General features: G+C 37.0%; 1 protein-coding gene across 8 annotated transcripts in view; it reads right to left on the minus strand.

Moving 5' to 3' along the window:
• HELZ (helicase with zinc finger) overlaps window positions 1-21400 on the minus strand; it is a 155349-nt gene that overhangs the window by 70084 nt on the left and 63865 nt on the right. For 7 of the 8 annotated variants that reach the window (XM_067715447.1, XM_067715443.1, XM_067715444.1 and 4 more), the window contains 8 exons: window positions 20838-21171; window positions 19668-19798; window positions 14598-14777; window positions 13951-14055; window positions 8282-8460; window positions 5266-5384; window positions 3755-3900; window positions 2319-2466 (listed from right to left, as the gene is read on the minus strand). In XM_067715447.1, coding sequence (XP_067571548.1) covers window positions 2319-2466; window positions 3755-3900; window positions 5266-5384; window positions 8282-8460; window positions 13951-14055; window positions 14598-14777; window positions 19668-19798; window positions 20838-21171 — 1342 coding nt within the window. The remainder of the gene's footprint in view (window positions 1-2318; window positions 2467-3754; window positions 3901-5265; window positions 5385-8281; window positions 8461-13950; window positions 14056-14597; window positions 14778-19667; window positions 19799-20837; window positions 21172-21400) is intronic. The other variant, XM_067715449.1, reaches the window with a different exon arrangement.

Raw genomic sequence — 21400 nt, forward strand, 5'->3', positions numbered from 1 at the left:
ATTTAAAATACGTATTATAAGGCAAGCTCAATAGAGGGTCAGGCAAGAGTCCAGGGGCAGAGAGAGGAAGGAGAAAATTTTAATGTCTTTTAAATACATTATTTATTTACTATTTGTTAGTTAATATCTACTTAAATTTATAATAGTAAATATACAAAAATTTGATAGTTTTATTCCTTTTAAGAACTCGAGGATTAATGGCCAGGATGCAGTTCCCACTTCTACATATAAATTCAATGAATGACAGAGGAACAGACTCTAGTCATCCTGTTGTTATAATGAAATAACAGCAAGTGAAACAACTACCCAGACCGTCCAAGGATTCCGATGAGTCAACTGGATTGAAAACATGGCGCTCTCACCCATAAGGAACAAGCAACACATAACCAGTTCTCCACTTCGTCCCTCTGTTACCCCTTATATAATAGGCAGCATAAAACTGTAGTCAAAATACACAGGCTTGGAATGGTATGAGGAGCTTGGGGAAAGCCCTCTCCCAGATAGACATCTATGAAGCTGGTCAAGGCCAACAGATAATCGTTCGAAGTCTCTGGAGACGATCAAAGAGCTGCCAAGACACTGAGAAGCGTTGTTTCACCAAAGTCTACAGGAAGTCAGGAAGAAGAGTGGAAGGCTGGGGCTGCCCCGCTCTCCCGCAGCCCCCTGTCCTACAGGACTGTCTCGGCAGCTGAGGGGTAGCTCCCACCTGCTCCAGCTCCCTGGGGGGAAAGAGCTACTCCAGGCGGTTACAGCAGTGGATGAACATCAGAGATCTCGTTTGCCCCAGCAAGGTGCAGCAGGAGGCCATGAGCAGCTGGCAGCACCTGGGTGGCACCTGTTCCCCTTCCCCACCTCCTGCTGCACAGGGAGGGCCTGCGTGGGACAGTGGGTGAAGCAGGCTGTCTCCTTCGCTCGTACCATAGTCAACACGGTAGAAGTCACAGACAAAAACAAAATCTTGATAACAGCAACAAAAAAACACCTCATCACTTACAAAGAACTCTAATAAGATTAACAGATGACTGCTCATCAGAAACAATGAGGGCAATAAAGCAGCAGGAAAGCATATTTCAGTGTGCTGAAAGAAGTAACTCAATAATCTAATATCCAGCAAAACTACTTTTCAAAAATGAAGGCAAAATAAAGACATGCCCAGAAAAAAACAAAAACTGAAAGAATTCTTTACTAGCAGACCTGCCCTAAAAGAAACACTAAGAGAAATTCATCAGGCTGAAAGCAAGTGACACCAGACAGTAATTTGAATTCACACAAACAGAGCATACTACTAAAGGTAATTACATGGTTAATTATAAAAGACAGTATAATAGTATATTTATTTTCCTTTCTCTTCTTAACTGATTTTCCAGCCAGCAGTTTCCAACCTGAGTGCAAAAGTAATAAAGGAAACCCTAGAGTTATTTGTCAATATTTCAAACAGGTAAAGAAAAGTTTACCTTTTGCTAAAATTAATTGGCACAGACTAATTAAAATGTCAAGTTTCTTTACTTTTGGCTAGGAGTTTATCAAGTAGGTACTGTCAATTTTCTTGTACTGACTTCTAACTACAGGCCTCTGACCAATTTTTTAATGGAAAGATGAATTACTATTACCTAATAAATGGCATTTTTTTTGGTAAATAAAATGAGTAAATCACGGGACTCAAGGGAAGAAAGGGAGATGGAGATCACATATCACGAATCATTCTTCTAATGACCAACGATGCACACATCCTCCCCTGGGTTTCCTGAAGTCCAGAACTCCACTCCCTTGTGACAGCCAGAACCAAACCTCAGGCTCTCTGGCCCGCTGGCCCCTAAAGACATCACAGGTGTTAGTCTGCTACCTGATCTGACCCCTCATACTCCCCACATTTTCTCTGAACTTAAAAAGTCAGAAACTGTGAGAGAACCACACACGTTGCAGCACATAATGGGTTAGCACCATCGTCATGTGGGTCTGTGTGACCCCCCGGAGCGCAGGATTCCACAAGTCAAGTCTTTTTACTCATGTAAAACGATGCCTCATTGGAGTGTGCACTATAAATTGTGACCTCAGTCCATTTTAGATGGCTTCTTTTAAATGAGGTTCTGCATTTTGGCATAAGACAAAATGTAAATCAAAGTTCTTGTTTCCCATGGCAGATTCATCTTAACAAATCAATGTTACACAAGAAAGAATAAACTTCCATACTATTTTCATGTAAATGAAGTCAACACACAATAAAATATCAACACAAAATTTTAAATAAATGCTTAATAAGACCAGACTATATATATGACTGCAAAAATGTCAACAATTTGCAAAAAGGACTAAGGTACCTCTGCATTATTATAAAAAGCTGTGCTATTTTTCTCTTGTACATCTTCCCCTCGTGCTGTAAAGAAGGTTAGTGGGTAGAAATCCTTGTGTGCTGGCTGCTTTCCACTGGCCATCAGTTTGCCCTCATAGAAGAGCTCAGAGGTGTAACTGCAGAAAAAGACCGAAATAAATATATAAATAAAAAGTAACCTATCATCAAAATTAATTTTACCCGTAAGAAAAAATTACCAGTCAAATCTCACGTTGATTTATGCCCATGATTAATTTTAATCCAAACATCTAATACCCATGATGCCAAGATTTTCACCAAAATTAGCCACAGCAATGAAAACACAGTGGGCTCCTGGTATACCACCGATAAATGAATTGACCTGGGGAAGGCATGAAGTCAGAACATAGAAAGAAAAGGAAGAAATGACGACAGTTCAGTACTAGATGGAACTCTTGCTTCATGAGGAAATTTGCTAGCTGTTATGGTTTTCTGTACTCAAATTTTTTAAATGTGTATTTTTATTTATGTGGATCATATACTTATGCAAACACAAAGATCTACAGACACTGAAACAATGCACACAATTGAAGGGTATTCCAGTCAACTGTAAAGTGAATACTCTGCTAATGAAGATACTACGTAGTGCTCGATTCATCACTGACTGCAGCAAATCACTGGCAACAATAAGGGGAATCACATTTCGAGATATTGATAAAAGCCGTATTTAAATCTAAACTTAGTTTTATGTCTCTCCTGCTGCTTTCAGAGAAACCTAAAAGTTAGTTTCACATGACCGCCATAATCAATATTATTAAATTATACTAAACTTGAAAAAATCCTAAGATTTTGGTGGTGACAGTGACAGGAATGCAGCACAAAGGGGCTTCCCAGGGTGCTGGGAACATTCTGTTTTTTGGTCTGGATGCTGGTTGAGGGGTACGTTTGGTTTGTGACTACTCACTGGGCTACCATTTATGATACTTTTACTTGTATAGATGCATACTATGTTTAATAGAGAACTTTTAAAACTTTATTACTAAGTTGCATGGTTTTCTTTCCTTCCTCCCTCCCATCCTTCCTTTCTTTTCAAATAGACTCCTTGTATAACACAGCCAGACACACATGCGCAAACCATTATGCGGCTTGTCAACATATTTGTTTACTACATCACGTAGTTTTACACATACATTATATATTTAGTCACAGAAAAATATGTTTATAGCTAGTAGAACCTGAAGTTTTTGTTTCCAGAACTGCCCTACTATAATAAATTACAACTGACTTTTGAAGTATACTTTCACAGACATAAAATTAAACATAATTTGCAACACTAGGGACACCATGTAACTCTGCTGGGAATAATCTGTCCCTAGGAACAGTGCTGTTTTGAGTCCCCTTCCACCGGACCACACAAAGTGTGACAGAGGGGCAGCTCACACCTACTTGATGATAGCTTCGTGGGAGCGGTAGTTCTCACACAGGAGGATCCTGCAGGGAAACTCGGCAGGGTAATGCTCATAGAGCCGGTCAAGCAGTGAAACGTGAAGGTTTCTTTCCCTGGCAAACTCACTGTAAACGAAAGGGCTGAGCTGTAACAGAGAGACACATGGAGAGAATTTAACTAAATATACAAGTAGTATTTTTTTTAACATACTTTAAAAAAAATCCACCATGCTGAAACTTCTGATGTACTAAACCTCAACATGCTGAATGCTGGAATAAGCAGAGTCAAACATATTTTTCTAGGAACAATTTTACTACTATATAGAATGAGGCTAAATTTTCTAACTTTTCGTTTCAGCATGCCAACACTAACCTAGAGTTTCTACACATAGGTTAATAAAGGACTCTTCCGGGCTTCCCTGGTGGCGCAGTGGTTGAGTCCGCCTGCCGATGCAGGGGACACGGGTTCGTGTCCCTGTCCGGGAAGATCCCACATGCCACGGAGCGGCTGGGCCCATGAGCCATGGCCGCTGAGCCTGCGCGTCGGGCGTCTGGAGCCCGTGCTCCGCAACGGGAGAGGCCACAACAGTGAGAGGCCTGCGTACCGCAAAAAAAAAAAAAAAGACTCTTCCAACTTAATAATAAATAGCTACTACCTTAGTAATTTTAGGGATGCAACCCACTGCATCATTGGGGGAGTCAATCAACTGTCTCACTAAAATTAAGCAACTATTTTAAACAGTGAGCTAGCAGGATACACCGCCTATGACTAAAACACTTATTTTTAATAATTAGCAAAAAAGCCATCTTTATCTCGTAAAGTGTAAGGAGCCATCCTTGATTATAACTTTGATGCTAAGAACAAAATTAAACTTCTGGCAAAGAAACAAAAACAGAACTTGTCCCTCTACCTTCAACTCTTTCCTAAATGGATAGCTACAACACTGTGTAGGTTCAATCTCAACCAACCGTGACAAAAGAGAAAGAACCTCAAACTGAAACTTTGCAAAACTGATATTTTAATAGAAAAACTGTAATTTTCTTTCATGCATCGGTATTAAGATCAGACAAGTTCTTTGAGATTTTGGCTATTATTTTTAATTAGGCACTTTGTTTCCCATGATAATGAAAAATTAACCCTTCAGGAAAACAAATGTTGGGGACAGGAACTGGGGAATCGTAAGAAGGATAATTTAAATTTATTTGATAAAGAAAAGTAAGAATCAAATATTCATACTACAGAGAACGGAACTTCAAATTAATAAACATGACAATTAGAACACTGATAGACTCATTCATTCCACTCTCTAGCCAAAGAAGGAAAAAAAGTGGGGTGGGGTAGCAATTTTCCTTCAGAAACACCAACATTTTCCACTATTAGTATAGAGATATTTAAAGTACTTAAACTGACATGCATGGCACAATTTCATAGGCTGTTTTAGAAAACAAAACATTAAACATCAAAATATAACAGAAGTTTCTTTCAACACGGTGACTCAGAGGGCACTCACCTGCATGTGGTCACCAGCCAGGACAACCCGCGTGTCCTTAGTTGCTAATGCTAGGGGCATAATGGTTTCACACTCCATGGCCTGGGCAGCCTCATCTAATAGAACGTGTGTAAAAAACCCTGCGAAGTACAGTATAAACACAGGACCGCATATTACAGCAGTGATAAAGGGAGGAGTAGTGTTTTCTTTTAAGGAAAGAGTTTAGTGTCCTGATTTAAGAGCTGTGAGTACTTTTAATGCCAGTCCTCAATTTAGAAGATCATATCTTTAAATCATTATTTAAAAATAGAAGTTGAAAGGAATAACTATTTTACTCAACAATAGATATGTAAATGACATCTGGTACTAATGGCCCCAAGACTAACAGTTAAATCAGGACACATAAAAAAGACTTTAAAAGTACAAGATAGCAGCTTTTCACCACAAAGAAAAGCTGGCAACAAAACAGTGATAGGCCCAAAATCCTTTCACTATTTATTTGCTAAAACACCAAAAATAAAACAATGGTAGTTTATAAGTAACTTTAGCTTAAACACATACATTAGACATTAAAGAAAATCATACCCAAAATCTAATATAAAGGAGAAAGTGATAATCTAACTTTGACCAAAAACAAAGGTCATCTGTTAGCAAATTCACTATTTTGATTATTTAGGTTTAGTGTGTGTGTGTGTGTGTGTGTGTGTGCGCGCGCGCGCGCGTGCATGTGTGCGTACAGATGATATACAATGTTTTAGCCTAAGACCCTATCCTGGCTGTAAAACTATCACCAGTCTGAAAAAGAAAAAAACAAAAGTGACACAAGTATCAAAAATGTACATTTTCAAATATCCCCCAGATGCAAACACCCACGTCTGGGTTACTGCTGCCACTCACACTGAGGCACAGGAATCTGTGTACAGAAAGGAGGAAAAGCCTCTTTGCCCCTAAAAGAGGAGACAGGAGACAAATCTTGCTGTCTCAATGTGGAGAAGTGAATGTTGCCCCCTATGGCCAGCTCACTGAGGTAGAGGGGGGCCCTGTTTTTACTAGCACAGGAAAGAACACAAAGTAGCTTCTCTGACCAGCTGTAACTCTCTAGATTAATTAGCCTCCTGTGAGTTGGCCCAAGAACCTAACCTCTATTTCTACGGATAGCAACAAGTTCCAAACAATCTGTTTATACAACTTCCTAATGCAACTTGTTTCTAGGTTGGGAACTTTCTAAACCTTACTGACTGGCAGTAATAACCGCCACCACCATCACCACCATCATCACGGTCCATTCAAACAAATGGCTGTGTTGACAGTACAAGTATCAATAACTGTTGTCTATTTAATGACAGTGGCCCAAGCATGATTTGGACACGTGCATTTTTCTCCCTGTTGAGGAGAATTTGTGCTTTTTGTTCTACAAGACTAATTAAGGAAGATGACTATATAATTATAGGATCAATTGGAAAAAACTGAGACTAGTGAAAAAAATCTGTTTTCATTAGATAACATTTTAATTAAATAGAACTAGGCTTAAATCAGGAACTGAATAAATCATGAAATTGTTATACTGTTGCTTAAGCTAGTAAAAGAAACCTGAATTAGTCAAACTGATTTAGCCTGAGCCTTGGTTGTCTTAGCTGTAAAATAACCCTCCACAGAGTTGATATGAGAATTAAATAAAGTATAAACAATGCCTAAAACAAAGCAGATCGTTGACTTGCAATAAATGTTCTACACTCTTGCTCTTCAAAGCCATTCTTTACTCTTCCTCAAAACTATACTGTTTAGGAGGCTTGGGTATTTAATTTACGTGGCAAATATGCAGAGTATAATCATGAAGTAATGAGACTGATTGTTAAATAAACATACCAACATTTACATTGCAAATAAGTGTTGTTCCATCAAAGAAGTCAGCTGAGAGGAAATATAACTCATTCCAATGGATGCAGCCACTGTTCAAAACATTTTTGAAACTCTGCTTTTGTAACTGCCCTCACCAGCCAGCTATGAGCTGCGTGCACAAGAAAAATAAGTCTCATTACATGAGAGGCACGTCTCTCTCTTTTTTTTTTTCAACCCCTAATGGTATTGCTCAGTTTGATAACCTACCTTATTTACCAGATATGCCTCAGAAAGATTTTGAAGCTTTTCTAAAATTAACTCTACCCTCAAAAAAGAAAGTTTGGCCACTGTTCATTCTTTAAGATAAACAGAGGTTTATCAAGGGCCTCCAGGTGTCTATACCCTGGGCCAAGTGCCAAGAATACAAGATGAAGAGAACTGTCTCTACCTTCCAGAGACTTAAAAGAATTTGTCACTGGCTCTGAAAGCAATTCCAAAAGGAGAGAGCAAAAAAGCGTTGACCAATGTCAACAATTATAATAAAGCGGTAATAAATGAATATTCTTCCAAAGCAACTACCTTAAAGTGATACCACATTTTGATGGTTAAGTTCTGCCATATTTATCAGAACTTCTTGTCACCATCTGTCTGTGCTTTGTATAATATTAGTTTGATTTTACATAGTTCCTGTACTTAAATAATCTTAATAGTATGTCATAAAAAAAACCTATCATGATTGTTGTCTCTACCCTGTATTAATGGAAAACTATTTTAAAATTAAAAACTTGGGAAAATTGTAAAAAGACCAACACTGTCCAAATTTGAATTTTTCACATGATCAATAGTAAGTAAATACCATCTGATCAATTAGAGAACAAACAGAGTAGCAGTCACTAAAATGTCTAAACTAGGGGTTGATAAATTTTGTGTATGTGAAGGGCCAAACAGTACACATTTTAGGTTTTTTTGGCCATACAATCTCTGTTGCAACTACTCAACTCAGCTGCTGTAGCACAAAAGAATCCACAGAAAATATAGGTAAATAAATGGCCATGATTGTGTTCCATCCAATAAAACTTGATTTACAAAAACAGACAGTAGGCCAGATACGGCCCACAGGCCAACACAACCCCTGATCTAAACTGAATGCAGAGCCCTGTGCATTCAGGCACCCCTTCTGTGCCTTGAGTCAGCATACCAGGTTCAAGGTCCAACTGACAGAGGTACTGGGAAGTATTCAACGTAACAACAACCACTCGGTGCTTAAGAATATCTTCTTTCTGTGGCATCTGAAAGGTGGAATGTGCGCTTGAGATCAAACAGTACTGATGCACAACTGGGTGGACAGTCTTTACCCAGCGATTTCTGAAATATACCCTATAAAAGAAGATAACATTTCCTATTTATACTTATTAACATCTTACCAGTACCTGATTATCAAAATAGCGACATTATGATGTTAAGACTACAATACCTGGAAATTAACAAATAAGTCTGGTAACTGTTAACACTCTACTGGATTAGAATTTAACATACAACTGTAACTCCCCCCACCAAAAAATGAATCAAGCAGAAAGTATATACACTATGATAAGATAAATATCTAATTATTTTTAAGTGTTCAGAATAATCTTACAACAGAATGACACACAGAGTTTCATAAGCATTCGTTTTTTTACTTCAGAACATTCCCATTTGGGAATTATTTTTTTTCCTAGAATATTCTTACAAAAATATACTTATATTTTAATTATCTATGCTAATAAAATATAGTGAATTGCATACTTACAAGAGAAATTTAAAAGTTACTTGCATTTCACTTTAGAATATATTCTTATACCTATATTTAAATAGACCTCTATCTAAAGTTCTGGAAATTTAAAAATAAATTTAAATTCTGGACCATCAGAAGAATCTTAAGAAAGAGCATCTCGTCTATTAATTGCAAAAGAAAAACAGAAATAGGACTCACACAACAGATTACTAAGATGGTACAGAAACAACTCATCCATCCACCCACCCACCTCCCCCCATCCCTAACCTACCCACATCACAAAGATCTGCTGGGTATCTACTATGGTCCAGCACAGAGGCAAGTCACATGGCTTGCAAACTTTCATAAAGACTTTGGATTTATTCTGATTTCAATGGAAAGCCATCAGAGAGTTGTAACAGGGCACATGTCATGAGACACGCCTTAGGTTGTTAAAGGACCCCTCTGTTTCTTTGGACAGAATACACAGTTTTGGAGGCAGGAAGAGGGCTGGACAGTGATGTGGTGGTAAATGTTGAACTATCAGCCTTCGGGGTGGGGGTGACCTGATCTGCAGTGTTAGCTGGTTTCTGGGGTATAAAACCTACTATCATGGCCAATTTCACATGAACTTGGGAAGATATGCACATGATTGGCTCTCACAAACCAGTACCAGCTGCTCCATCAGACCAGGGACTGGGAGAGAGGCAGGGGGAGGGGGCAATATCAAGGAGACCCATTAGGAGGCCGCTGTAAGGATCCAGACAAGAAAAAATGATAGCTTGAACCAGGGTGTTAACAGTAGAGATGTGAAAATGGTCAGATCACTGCATATTTTGAGAGTAATGCTGACAGAATTTACTGATATACTAGATGTGGAATTTAAGAGAAAGGATGTTCCATGGCTTTGAAACTGGATGAGTGGCAGTAGTGGTGATAGGGAGGAACAAATTTGGGGTGGGAATTGAGAATTCAATTTTGGACATATTTAGTAGTAGACATCCAAGTAGAGATATCCAGTAAGCAGAGGTATTTATAAGTTTGGAGTTCAGAAGAATGCCTAAGACAAGAAATATACAACTGAGATCATACTTAAACCCTGAGACTAGAAGAGCTCACCTGGAGAGTAAGTGTAGATAAAAAGGAAACTAGTTGGAAGAATGGCTGATGGACCACTTCCACATGTAGAGGCTGGGGAATGGAGGGACACAGGAAAGGAGACTGGGAAGCAGCAATCAGTGAAGCAGCAAAGAACTTAGGAGACTGTGAGGGTCCAATCAAGGGACATAAGCTTCCGTGTCACTAAATCGTCTGGACATTTTCCGGGCCCATCACGTTACTTATTAGCAGCATCCAGCTCTGTGGTTGCTCCCTCCTTGAAATATTCTCTCCCTCGGCTGCGATAACTCAACCGCTCCCTGCTTTCCTTCCACCTCTCTAAGCTGGTTCCTCAAGGCTTAGCCTTTAGTGCTCTCATCAAGCTCTGTCCTCTCACCTGACAATCTCATCCCAGGCCCATGGCTTCAATTACCACCAATACCCTGATGACTCACACATTCTTCTCTCTCCAGCCAAGACCTCACCTCTGAGCTCCAAGATGCATATCCAACTATTTATTTGACATCTGTCTCCTCTAGAGCGTTTCAAAGGCAGCTCAAATGTCATATGCACAAACACTAACCTCATGATCTTCTACAATGTGTCCTAACCCTCCATGAAACAATTAAAACTGGTTGTCTTTTTTTAAGCAAAGCAAAGCAAAAAAAAAAAAAAGCATTTAATAAATGTCCCTAACTTATAAATAAATTGTAATAGAGGAAAGTAATGTATTTTAAAAGCATTACTATGATAGGAAGGACTGTGAAAGTAACCAACACCACTCCTAAAAGATGTAAAAATCTTAAACATATTTTAGGTTTTAATAAAAAATATTTAATCAAATCAGCAAAGCAGAATTTACTTTTAAATATATGAAAAATCTCATTTTACAAATTATCTGAAACAGTATTTACAAATTATGATTCCATTAATATTAACTTACGTGTGTGTATTTAAGCATATAAATGACTAGAAATTAAACTGTAAAATGTTAGTAGTAGTTATCTCTGACTGGTAAGGTTATAGGTAATTTTTATTCTTCATGCTTTCCCATATTTTCTTAAATGAACATTTCACTATAAAATTGAAAAATTCATTTTCCAAATTACTTATCAAATCTAACTCCAAGCACTGCTTCTTTCTCAAAGAAAAAATAGAAATTGAAGTTCTAAGCCTCATTACTGACTTTTTTGTAGTTACCTTGGAAAGCTAACTCAAGATGAAGTTAGTAAGAATACAAAGTTTGATCATTAGGCCCATTTCGTTAAAAATATAATAGTCTAGTGCTGACTTAAAAAAGACTTAAATATTTTCTCAGTACTTTCATTTTGTGCAACATTTAAGGTAGACACTGTCTATAAGATTACTTAAAACACATCCAACAACATTTTTCAAAATTGGAGAATTGACACTTTCAAGTCCATGGTATAAAAGGTGACACCAACTAAGTAATTTACATATTTCTAGAAATAAACTGTCCACATACCCCACATGAATTATACTGAAATTTAAAACAGAAGACTGTCTGGTAATATACCATTTCAATTCACTGAAATTTTATTCATGTATTGAATTCATATGCAATGAACACCCCCAAAATATTATTACATAAGATACTACAGAATCGGAAAGACCTTATTTATTTATTGAAAGATCTTTATAAAATAACATATACCTTCTATTTGTCCAGAAAACAGTAAATGTCCACTTTCTCCATAGATAGCCTTTATCTAATAAGTGGTAACTCTGCCAGAATCAGCTACTGATTTTCAGAAGCAGACACAGAAACTGTTTTCCTCTCTATTCCATTTTAAAATCTTCTAATTCTAATAAAGTAAGAAGTAAAAACTGAAACTAAATATAATTAAAATGGATTCTAAAACCTCCATCCCCAAATAATTTAAGCTCAACTCCTGGCAACTAATAGAATTTTTATACATTTTAACGACAAGTGTGCATATTTAAACATATTTACTGTTTTAACTATTTAATGTTTATGGCTATTTCCCTACTTTGTCACGTTTACTAGGGCCCACTAAGCTACAGTGTGGGAAGGTAAACTTGTCATCATCTCTTATTCCACAGAGACAAGTCTTCAAGGTCACATGCGGACACTTAGGGCCCTCTTGTGTTCTTTCCCCTGCGTTCTGGGACAATTCACATAAAGCTGATCTCCCCAGAGTGCTCGGCCATTCTAATTTTCTCTACTGCATCTCCCATACCACTCATATTTGTTGTCCATTAGGAAAATTATAAATTAATCTCAGTTAACATAATAGATGGTGCTAATAAATCCTAACATTTCAATGTAGTAACCCTCCTAGGAAATACATTCACAAGTTAACATCTTTCCTGAACAGAAAAACTATGGCGAAAATACAGCGCCACATAAAGGCCCAAGTCTTTTCTTATTTTATTCCACTTATTAAATGAAATAACATGAAATTTGTATTTAAATAAATTCAAATATTTTCTGCTAGAGGGCAAGTTTCTGTATTTGGGCCACTACAACTATACACAGACCCTACTGGAACATAACTTCTTATCCTACATGTTTAGATGCACTACATGTTGGATTGTAACGCCCAAAACATAATTTTACATGGGAAAAGCTAAACATAATGCTAGCCAAATAATGGAGTTCAGTGTTTATCAACCACAGCTCTCCTGCCCCAAATGTCAAATGACCTATGCTAGGTCAACCAAGCTTTGAGGGGTCTTCACTCCACTGTTTCCAAGCCAAGTACAATGATAAATGAGATTGTCACAGTTCCTACGTAACATACATACACAAACATAAGCACACACACAAGCTCTACCAACAATAAAACATCTTATCGACACTGAAGTAAGAACACTCACAGCAAAATGCTACTAGCTAACTCAATTTCACTTAGGGGCTAAAAAAGATTAGAATCTGAAGCAAACTAGTTTTCGATGAATTTATCCATTGGTAAATATCACATTTTCATTTATAGTGACTGTACACGTGATATTTTCTTATCAAATAAAACTGAGTTCTACTTAAAATACTTATTTCTTCTCTAATTTGTCTTCAGAGTAGAAACAGAGTACGGCATAAAAACCTGTGTTAACAGGCCATGCCACTTTTTTCTCTTTTGTTCTTTTTAATGCAATTGCAAAATCATTCGAATGGCTTTGCTTATGGTTATTAAAGAATTAAATAGCGTAACCTCATTTTTCCATGCCTAAGCTCAACTAGAAAGAAAAAGTTAGTGAATTATGATTCAAAAGTGTGGTTAGAAATTAATTTTTAAACAATAATTGTATTTGAACAACATAGGGCATGATATATTAGTTTGTAAAATGGCAAAACTAAACATTAATTCATATAACAATGAGAGCAAATGGTATAATAACCATTTAATGGTTCTTTATTGTTTTCTGAAGAAAAGGATTTTATTCCCCCACAACCCTACATCTAAGAACATTTCCTATCCATAGACACTTAGTAGACCTGTATTAACCTAGAACTTTCTTTCTCTCTTAAATGACAGCAAAGAGCTGTAAGTACCAGTCGGTTACACCGTGCTGCAGAAATCACTTCAACTTTATGCTTCCCTAAACGTGCGGCGTCTGTGAAATCACCTGCGTGACCACAGGCAAAAGTCCATCTCCATAAACAACTATCACTGCATGACTACTCTGCCGTGCAAACTATGCTAGAATTTTAATTAAAACTGATCTAATCATAAATTTATATATAGTAGCTTTTAGAGGAACACATCAAAATCGGCTCAGATTGTCACCACATTTTTTACATACAAAACTTAAAAAAGGATGTCTTTCTCTTTACTTAATGTTTAAGAAATGAATGGTCAAAGATTTTTAAATTTTTCCTTAATTTAAATGGTTTCTTCAAAAGGCATAACCTCCAAATGCCAATGCACAGTTAAAGATTTTGGTTTTCTCAAAGTTACTAAAATCTTTATAGACACCTTTTCTTAAGAATAATAAAGTATGATACAGAGACATAATAAGCCTTAAAAGAATACCTGAGAGGTCTTGCCTGGGGATTGCCTGCTTCTACATATGGATGTAAATAATCCTTTATGTAGAGATCAGCAGCACTATTAGAATGGGTGCAAATGAGAATCCTGCTGAAATAAATGGTGCAAATAAAAAGAATGATGAAACACAAAACCATTCAAGCAGTATAATACCAAAAAAAAGCAGTGGCCATTTTAATATAATACATTTCCCTCAACCTACTCAGTAACCTCTAACATATTATTCAGTTATGCTTTTAGGAAATTATTACTAAAGCTTAATTACTCTTTAAGCTGTAAAGGAGATAAGTTCCCCCAAATTATTTTTAAATCTATCATATAAAATTATTTTTTAAAAACCCAACCCTTTTGGCACTAACATTTATCACACTCTCTTAGCAGACTTGGCGTTTTGAGGACTATTTAAAAGCTACCATTCTCTATGTTGCCAATTTTTAAAAACAGTACGTTTTCAGAGAATTCAAATTTTAGTGCTTTGGGGTTTGAGTGTGGCTCTTTTTCTTTATTTGTATCTTTTTTAAATTTTTACAAGCAAGATGAAAATCGTCTCTCTAGCCCTTGCTTTGTCTTCACAACAAGGACAGAAACTGTGCCCTGCTGATGAGACCAGGGCACACACAACGCCATCTCACCTGGTCTCCTGCTGCTGGAGAATGTGCTTGACGGCCTGAGCTAGGGTGAATGTTTTGCCGGTGCCATAGGGGCCGATGATGAGAACAGGAGGCAGCTGTATTGAAAGTGGGGTCGTAACGGCCAGAACAGCCTCTTTCTGTTTTGCGTTTAGCCGAGGATCCAACTGCTCATCCCATTGTCTAAAGAAAATTAATATGTAAGTTATTTTAAACACATGCATCTTATTCATAAGCAGAACATGGCACACAAGTATCTTGAATTTCACTGAACCATTAAAAATACTGACATAACATAGCATCTATAAAAACAAATGCTTATTCTAAAACTACTTTTTAAAAAATTCCCAACAAAGTCGGTGTAGGGTGTTTTACTACTCTGATCAAAATTCACTTTAGTTATCCTGTCCTTTCCAAGTGCAAAAAGATTCTGGTAACTAACCAAGAGACATCACAACACACTTCCAGTCTAGTTGCTATGTAACAGCAGTTTCTTTGCGTAGCAAATAAAATGGAAAAGGGAAACTAACTGATTTTCAAATTCTAATCCATTGAAAGACCTCTCAGTAAAATTTAAAACAAAAGAAAAAGAGAAAAACCTGTGTCACTGGTTAAGAGATATCAAACTTTTACAAAGTTCTTAATTCAGAAAATAGCAGGGTTTTTTTTAAGGTCAAACAGTATGAAATGTTTTCTGATTATTTTCACACACACAAATAACATACATACGTCCTATTTTTCTGGGTACAGAACACCTGTCATGGCAACACAAATGGCTGTTGTAATGAAATCTACCTTATTAGTGTCCCTTCTATGACTTGGCTAAGTTTTGAAGATTTAAATGGACGGCAGATGCTGAAAGGGATCAAACTAAGTGGAGAATCAACAGCATTCTTTCTCATAACTACAATTATAATACTAAATATTGCAACAACTATGGTAAAAATGATAGAGATGTAAACCAAAATAGGAAGGGCGTGTAAAGAGACTCTTAGAAAATTTGCAAAATGCCTACAAAATAATCCTGAAATAGGAGGACACAGTTTAGACAGCAAAATGCCCACTCCGTGAGGCTACACTCTACCCAAACAGAAGCTAGTTATTTATGGAAAGTCTTCTTAACTCTTTCAGTTTCAAAAAATTATAACTAATGCTATATATTATGATAGATAGCTTCAAACAAACAAAATTCTCCTAATTTAAAACCTTAGAAAACGAATTTTAAAAACAATTTTAAGCATATAAACATGTTATTATTTATTTTTCTGAAATTTAACTTTCTTTAAGTAAAAAACAAAAGGACTCTGACCAGTGGCACTAGATTTCCTGGAAGCCATTCACGAAAACTCCAAAGAATCCCTCAGCATTAACCAGTTTCTTTACTCATAATTCTGCCAGTACCTAGCAATGCTCCATCTCCTATAAATAAGGAAACTCCTTTAGGTAAGTACTAAGTCCAGAGCTACTACACGTGGCAGACACTGTGGAATGGTTACCCCCAAACCACCTGCGGTGCCCGTCTCTTCCTCCTTCTACTACTGAGCCCAGACAGCTATAATACTACCTTTCCAGCCTCTGTGGCTGGAGACCCAACTCTGGTCAACGAGACGTAAAAGAAGTCCCTCAGAAGGGCTTCTATACCCAATAAAACAAAACAAAGCCTCTCTAGAAGAAAGCCTTCCTGCTCCTTTGCCTTCCTCCTTCACGTTGCTGGAAAAAGCTCATGATAAATGAAACTGCAGAAGCCATCTTATAATCATGAGGCAACAACAGGCATCACGAAGAAAACTAATATGCTCTCTAAGTAGAGAGAAAAGGGAGACTAGGTCTGCAAAGGTACTGCTGAGCCCCCGTACCAGCCCTCGACCACCCAGCTCTGGGCCTCTACTTCTATTTGTTTAAGCCACAGTCAATCCAACAAACTGTCGCTTGCATCTGTACCTGACCACTATGATTCTACGATACCTGGCCCCAATGGTTCCTTTATCTGTACATGGAGGTAATGATACTTGCATCAGATAGATATTTTAAAGGATCAAATAAGATCATGCATGTAAGCTATTAGGAAAAATAACTGAGCAATAAGTGCAAAATTAACTTTGACTTCTATTACTATAATATTTTCTGAGGATCTCAGAAAAAGAAGATATTACTTGACCAGCACACACTTTTGAAAATCAAAAAATGTTTTTAGAATACCCTCTAATCTCTCAAATTTGGGGACTTTAATGAACTTATGAATGAGATCGATATTAGATTATATACATAAGTATAAATCTAAGAGATTAGTGACAGATTTACAGGTGTAATTCTAAAATATGTCGATATCTCTTCGTCTTATTTATATAGACCATTCTACTTGTCAATTGTTTCAGTGCAAATAAACGCTTCAGAGTAGATCAGAAACTTTACCAATGTGAGTCATCGCTATAGTTTCTGGTCATGAATGATGAACATTTACAGAAAGCCAATAAGTAAAACAAATTGTCTCTATTTATTATACTACCTGCTTAATAAAGGGAAGAAGATTTACAATAAACATGCTGGTAAAAGTCATCTCTGAATTTCACAATTAAAACAATGTAAAGTCTCTTCAAGTTTACTCTGAATAAAATAAGAGTTATTTTATTCCCTGAACCATAAGTTCTTTTTTTTTTCCTGGTCTGACGCATTGTTGTGATTAATTTATAGACTACATGCTCAAGAATAATTTCTCAATTTCATTTATCTTTCTATATTCCACCTTATTCCAGAAAAGATTTTAAATGGCTAATAGCTTCTCAGCGCTCCTAGACCTAGATACTTTTTCATTACTATTTAAATTATAGCGGTATGAGATCTCTTCCTGCCTGAAAGTTTTCTGCTACTTGACATTTCCTTACTTTTGCAGTTAACACTTGCAATCAGTGGTATTTGAATATACTGCTATACACAATATATTTTTCAGAAGTGAACATATCAAGTCAATGCCTATAAGTTTACTGGTATAGCCTCACATTTGAAACCCTAATTTTCTTCTTTAAACATGATATTCTTATTAACTTAAATGTGTCATATGTTAATAATGTGCAAGGTTGTGTTGGAGATTCAAAGACAAATAAGATGTGGTCTCTTCTAAAAAGCTCAGAGTCTAATGAGAACAGCAGAAATGTACACAACTGAGAAAAATCAATTTTAGAGAAATTATGCTTGAAAGTACAAAACTGACTGAACCTAGCACATACTAGGCATCAATAAATATTTGTTGTAATAATGAAAAGGAAGAGCAGATTCATTTACTAGAAGGAGAGAGCCCTTGAGCGGGACTAAATTTTAAAGGACAGGTAGATCCTCCAATAGATCAATATTGGGCAAACATTATTTCAGGGAGAAAAAAACACAGATAGAACACAGGGCTGGGGGGGGGGGAAATGCAGCATTTAATGAGTATAAAGTTTCAGTTTTGCAACATGAAAAGGTTCCGGAGATAAACTACACAACAATGTGAGTACACTTAGCACTCCTGAACTGCACACTTTAAAAATGGTTAACATGGTAAATTTTACGTTATGTAGATTTTACCACGATTTTTTTTAATTTTAAAGAATTTTTTAAAAGATAAGGAGGCAAATAAGTTCAGGGCAAATTAAACAAACATCAAGGTAATTCTATATGACGATTTAAAGGAAGAAAGGGAGAGTAAGAAGAAAAAAGTAAAAAGAAACCTGAAAAGATACTGTTGAGAAGCACTGTCAATGAGACCACATAATATGAGTTCTGTATTAGGACGTTCAGACTTTATCTGCATATCAAGCAGAAGCCCTTCAGAGGTTTATAAGCTGTGAAATGAAATGATTATTTTAGCAAAGTAACTCTGGAAGAAGTATGTGGGTTGGACCACAGAATAGAGACACAGACAGCAGGACTGACGACCGACCAGAAGGCTACTGAAATAGTCCAGCTCTAAATTACGCACTGGCTGTAGGGATGGAAAGGGAAGGATGCAGAGAAGCTGAATCACATAAGAGCTAACACTATGAGATGCCACTCACCACTTTCAGGAGGGTGAGAGCAGCAGAGAGCAAGATCACGGGGGCGAGGAGAGAGAATACACTGCAGGTAGGGTGGCCACCCTTGCTCAAGAACTTCGGCAGTAAAAACAAGAATGAGGAAAGTAAAAGCAAGGGAGAAATGACTTGGATTTTGTATTATAGGGCATATTTTTCTTTGTTCTGTTTTTAGGACCAGAAGAAATGAAGTGTGAGGGGAAATGATATAAGTCACTACTAGGGCTGGCCCATAAAAATTTCCCACATGGCCCTCCGTGCTCCTGCTTCCCCTTCTGCCAGCTCATGTCAGCACCCAGGGTGACCTTGGAAGCCACTCAGTAAAGATACCAGAGCCTCCGTCAGAGATGGAGCAGGGCCACGCTACCATGACTAGATTGACACAAGTGATTAAAAAATAAACTAGTTTGTGGAGCCACTGAGATTTAAAAAAAAAAAAAAAGGTGGAGTGAGCTGGGCATGGGCAGGGGCCAAGAGGATAAAATCCAGTAAAAGAATAAAAAAGATGCAGTCATAGAGCTGTCACTACAGTTAGTCTGGAAACAAAACAGAGGTATCATATTTAACTACATGTAAAGATGTGTAAAGAGACTTAAGCAGAAAAATATTTACATAACAATTAACTTTACAGCATCTTCCATGATACTTCCTCCATTTTCCTAAATTACAAAAATGTCTTCCCTATTCAAAAATTATTTTAAATTAACTATTTGAACCACTTTAGAAAGGCCCTAGTTTCCCTATTCAGCTTCTACTCAGGAATATTCCTAAATTGCTTGGCATTCTATTAAATTAAGGCAGTTGAGAAAAGCAATAGAACTCATTTAGACTCTGAGGAAAAGTGAAGAAAATCCATGATGAACTTCAAATGCTTCATTCTAAGAGTTCTTGTACTCTCTTTTCTCAACTAATAACATCTCTCTTGAAGAATATATGGAAACCTTCTTATAAACATATGAGTTATTTGATACAGATATTCAATTTAAAATTTATGTAACTTCTGGAATGAGATATCTCTTTTTTGTACCTGTTGGGACTCCAAGGTATGGTTGGAGTCATAGTGATGTCTGGAAACAAAACCCCATTGTCCTTGATCCTGTCTAGCGCATAATGCATTTCACAGAGGGGTAATCGATTTAATTGAAACTGAAGTTCAACCTGAAAGACAAAACAAAAAAAATTTTTTTAAAAGCATTAAAGCAAACATCAGTGCTTTTCAGCTTCCTAGAATGCTCTGTGGAGATAGTGTAATAATACTATGCCTAATATTTGCTTTGTTTATTCAGTGCCAGGCACTGTAACATGCACTTTACATAGATTATCCCATTTAATAGCACCAATGACGTGTATACTATTATTAACCTCATTTTTCATCTAAAGAAACTGAGGCACTTGTAAATTACTTAATCTTTAAATAAAGATTATCTGATTCCACCATTCCTAAGAAGAATATATTTGATAAAATTAGTAGAACATCTGTGAAATATCATCTCTCAAGGGTTAAAACCAGGCCTATGACACCGTATTGATTTACTATGAATGGATAATATTCACCAAATGCTATATTTAAAAAGAAAAAAAGAGTAGCTTTCCAGTTAAATATGGCAGACTGAGCACAGTTCACCTAAAAATCAATAAAGACAAAAAGAACAAGAGCAGGGCTTCCCTGGTGGCGCAGTGGTTGAGAGTCCACCTGCCGATGCAGGGGACACGGGTTCGTGCCCCGGTCCAGGAAGATCCCACATGCCGCGGAGCGGCTGGGCCCGTGAGCCATGGCCGCTGAGCCTGTGCGTCCGGAGCCTGTGCTCCGCAACGGGAGAGGTCGCAACAGTGAGAGGCCCGCGTACCACAAAAAAAAAAAAAAAAAAAAAGAACAGGAGCAGATACAACTTCAGATAAGAACTGCCACAGGATCTAGCTTAGTTTATTTTAATCTGTTCTTCTGTTGCTGATTTAAAACAGAAATCAGAAAGCTTGACCTCGTATAAAACTGGAATGTTTTAGATTTTACTTAAAGAGAATCGATTTTCTCTAAAAGTTATCAAAGGTCCAATTCTCCACCCACCAGAATCAATACTTCAAAGTCAACTGCACTTCTAGCTGTGGCAGAGGGAGGGAAAACAAACCAGAAGAAGAGGATCTGCTGACAGGGAAACTACAGACAACCACAGTGAAACTGCCACACTTCAAAACATACCTGTGTGTCATAATCAGGCCGAAGATTAAGTTCTTCACAGCATTCCCTGGATATCCTTAAAAATATATATTCTTTTGTTTTTTCTTCAATAGTAGCTTCATAAACCTTCTCTTTGGTTCCCTGGGTCTGTACTAACTTCTCTTTAGGGACTGGTAATAAATAAACAGCATTGACTTTGGTCATCACCAGCCGTCCGGCCAAAGTATCTTCAGAAAGTGTTTCAGTAAGCTTGAAACGGCCAAAAAGCTGTCCATTCTGAGCATACTTTGCACCTCCAGAAACTCCAGTGAGCATGAAGCTTGCTAGAATCTGCAATTGCACTTTAAGGTTGAACCTAAGTCAGAAGTAGAAAATGAGTTTGAATATTTTACATCAAAAACATTAAAACTAAATAAGAGAGTAAAACAAATCAAATATAAACATAGAAAAATTAAAGGTTCATTATCAATTCCACTCCACTGAGCTACAAATTATATACTGTCTTTAATCCAAGCTGGAAACAACAAAACTTTAAGTGAATAAACTCTCCAAGTTTATAAAAATGCATGCTTAGTTGTGTTGAA

Source organism: Pseudorca crassidens, chromosome 19, assembly GCF_039906515.1.
Source record: "Pseudorca crassidens isolate mPseCra1 chromosome 19, mPseCra1.hap1, whole genome shotgun sequence".
Taxonomy (NCBI): Eukaryota; Metazoa; Chordata; class Mammalia; order Artiodactyla; family Delphinidae; genus Pseudorca; species Pseudorca crassidens.